Below are 3,418 nucleotides of genomic sequence, written 5' to 3'. Positions count from 1 at the left end.
CTCCCTCTCTCCTCCCTCTCTCCTCCCTCTCTCCTCCCTCTCTCCTCCCTCTCTCCTCTGAAACTGTCACATAACAGCAAACTCAACGACTCATATCAGATCTCCACAAACCAATGGGTGACGTCCCAAATGCTCTGCCCATTCTTATTATACAGTCTAGGGTTCGCACTGAGAATCCAGTGAATCCAGTCTTCCGAGGTCTTACCTCTGATGGGGATGCAGGCGGGGATCGGAGGCTGCCAGCGCCCTTGGCGGCACCGGGAGACCCGGAGCTTGCTGCTGAGGTGATATCCCGGCTCACAGAAGAAGTGGATGGCGCTCTTGTGGGGGAAACCTCGACATGGTGACGGGTCACATCGGAAACCGCCATGTTCTGGCACCAGAGGGTGACTGCAGTTACTCAGTCGGCCTGCAGACACAAAACACAGCGGTGAGGCCTCTGTGTGGTGGAGATCAAGATCATTAACAGCCTCTTCCTCACATGTTTGCTATTGGTTCATGTTTTCTCAAAATGAAACCGTTTCTTATTAAAACCTCTTCTTTCTTATCCCTCCGCCAACTCTGCTCCTCGTGTATTTGTTCTCTTTGGGCTTTAAAGGAGAGGATAAACATTTTCACAGGCTGCCACTGCCAGCTTCTATTTTAGGGCTGTAAAGAATCCCAGGGGAGGCTAGTGCAGGAAGAAGTACTCAGAACCTTTAGTTAAGTACAAGTATTCATACCACACTGCGAACACACTTCTCTACAAGTAGAATACCTGCATTTAAACCTTATGGAAGTAAAATTATTTAAGTATTATCAAAGATTCTCCCAAACTTCAGAGCGCATTACACGCTGCCCCAAAGGTGTGAAACTGCCCACGCTCTCTGTCTCCTAAACGGACGTGGCCTATACGTGTTTGGATGGATGAAGTTGTATTTGCATGTTGTATTCACATTTTCTTTTGCTGACGTTAGATATTCACACAGCTGAAAGACATATTTACCATTAAAAAAAATGTCTAGTTGTGTTACAGTGTTTGCGAACATTGACGTTAGATGGGCTGCAGCGGGGCAGTGAGGACTACACCTCTATATAAAAGGTGAGGTACCCAGGAGCCCGTAAGCAAAGTGAACCCCATAGAGGGTCAGGAGTTGGTTTAGATATTAATATTTATACATGAATGAATGCAGCGTACTCTGAGCTCTTTTCCATCTTCACATCTGCACATGCGTCACTTTGTGTGTCACTTTGTGTGTCACTTTGTGTGTCACTTTGTGACAGTGATGCGGTGAGATCACACGCTTTAAATGAGGTTCAGTATGTTTTCATGGATAAGGGATCAGGGGCGTGGAGTCCATATCTGATTTTTTTCCCTATAAACATTGTGTCTGCTGGCTCCTAATTTGTCTGAAGTCTATCTTTCTCCGCTTTATGAACCCATAGACAACACATACAAGATGAATTCATTGCATTGTACTTTATTTTCATTAGAGCTTTGAGCTACTGAGGGCCATTGAGGAGGCCACTGGCAGAAGTTTATTATTTTATGGATTTCACAAATTTCAGTTTGACGTGGGCGCGCCCACCGTGCTTGGAGCCGGATCCGGATCCCTCTGCGTCACATCGGGTTGCCAGTAACCCTTTACATCTGAAGAATGTGCAACTCACATCTTCACTCTGCCCACATTGGGGAGTGAAACCCACAACCACCTCCGTGTTGCCCAATGGGCCGAGCCGCCAACACTGTTACCCACTTCTATTTCTTTACCTTCCATCCCAAATGTCTGCTTCTACAGAACTATGGTTTCCACTGCCCCCGTAGGCTCTGTAAACCAAACCATCAATCATCACCTGAGAGGTGTGAGGCTGAGAGTGGAAAGTTACTAAAACTGAAACTACTGGGGGGGGGGAACAGAAAGGTTAAAATCAGATTAAAAGTATTAATAACTGTAGCTTCAGATAGTTGATTACAATATAAACTGTACAGTTTCGATGAGAAGAACCAGACAGTTCAGCTTTGAGTCTCTCAAACAGCCAAACCGAAAGTGTCTCCATCCTGCAGCACGCCGTTTCACTCTCCGCCATCACACTGGGTGCCATTAATGAACATTTATCAGGCTCGGGTTTACAATGGAAGGCTGTTTCAGTATCCCACTGCTGTGGCACATCTCAAATAAATGACTAGAAACAGGCCAATGATTTGGAGAGTTTTAAGGACTGGTATTCCCGAGGGGACCTCTAGAAATTTGTAATAATTGCGGAGGTTGTTTGTGAGCTTATTCCTGTGCCATTCTGCCATGTCTGTAATCTTTTAAGGAACATTTCCACTGCAAATCGCCTACCGTATGTCACCAAAATCAGAAGTTGTGTGATCATATTAGTCCCGTGCAAATCGGGATCTCTGTGATTTGAGGTTGTATTGTGTTTTTAAATCACATGAGGTCGCTTGGTAATACTAGTCCTGTGCAAACAGGGCTTTAATGAATAAATGAATGAATGAATAAATGCATTAGTGTTGGGGTTGGAGTATCCCGGAGGGGTCGGAGGTCGTACCTGCCGTGAGGAGCGGTGAGAAGGCCAGGAGGAGGAGTCCACAGACCAGACTGACGCGTCCACACAGCGATGCATTCAGGACGGACGCAGACATCAAACCAGACTTCCTTAAGACAAAAACATAGATGAAGAGTTAAAAGCAGAAAACACACATACACTGACACTGCAACAGTCACACCTCTCTCACTACAAGCAGCTCTGATTATCAGGTTTAAAGGTTAAGAATATTGTTGTTTTTTCATTTTAAATGCTGGTGTTTTTTGATCAAAGGATGTCACATTTGTCATCAGCGTGTGACAAATTAATGTTACAACTCAATGGGGTTAAAGGGGATCTGACCCCATTGAACCAAATGTAACGCATGTTACCTTGAATAAAATAACGGATTTCTATGTGTTTGAACATTGTTGTAAAAACATTTGGTATAAGGTAAGTTGATAACTTAAAATAAAACAAAATCGGTCAAGTTGGTTTTGGACATTTAAATGCAGAAATGTGACGTATCATATCTTTAAAGGTCTCATATTGTGCCCAATCACCAGAAAAATGCACACATTCAGAAACTGTGCCTTTAAATATATAATGTGTGTGTGTGTGTGTATACACTATATATATAATATATAAAAAGTGATGCTACAGTGCCGTTATCAATCAGATGATGCAAAATACAGAGCAGACTTTTTCGGGAGGGTTTTAAAGAGACAGGCGCCAAAACGGAGTTTCAGACAGAGTACAGAGTACGAATACAGATCTATTCAGACAGACAGTATGAGAAACTTTATGTTTTTTGAACATTAAACCTGTTCTAGTAGAAACCCAAAATACCCTTCTGGTATAATATGGGACCTTTCTCCTGTGCTATGTCCGATCAACCCCCCCCCCC

The 3,418-nt window shown here is 43.7% G+C and overlaps 1 protein-coding gene across 4 annotated transcripts in view; it reads right to left on the bottom strand.

The window, feature by feature from the left end:
* zgc:152863 (uncharacterized protein LOC562658 homolog) overlaps positions 1-3,418 on the bottom strand; it is a 13,773-nt gene that overhangs the window by 5,298 nt on the left and 5,057 nt on the right. For 3 of the 4 annotated variants that reach the window (XM_034867560.1, XM_034867558.1, XM_034867559.1), the window contains exons 3-4: positions 2,536-2,642; positions 206-409 (exon numbers count right to left, since the gene is read on the bottom strand). In XM_034867560.1, the coding sequence (XP_034723451.1) occupies positions 206-409; positions 2,536-2,642 (311 nt within the window). The remainder of the gene's footprint in view (positions 1-205; positions 410-2,535; positions 2,643-3,418) is intronic. The other variant, XM_034867562.1, reaches the window with a different exon arrangement.

The sequence above is a fragment of the Etheostoma cragini genome, chromosome 3 (genome assembly GCF_013103735.1).
Source record: "Etheostoma cragini isolate CJK2018 chromosome 3, CSU_Ecrag_1.0, whole genome shotgun sequence".
NCBI classification, from domain to species: Eukaryota; Metazoa; Chordata; class Actinopteri; order Perciformes; family Percidae; genus Etheostoma; species Etheostoma cragini.
The sequence above is the reverse complement of the archived record's forward strand: the minus strand, read 5'-3'. Positions and strand labels throughout refer to the sequence as shown.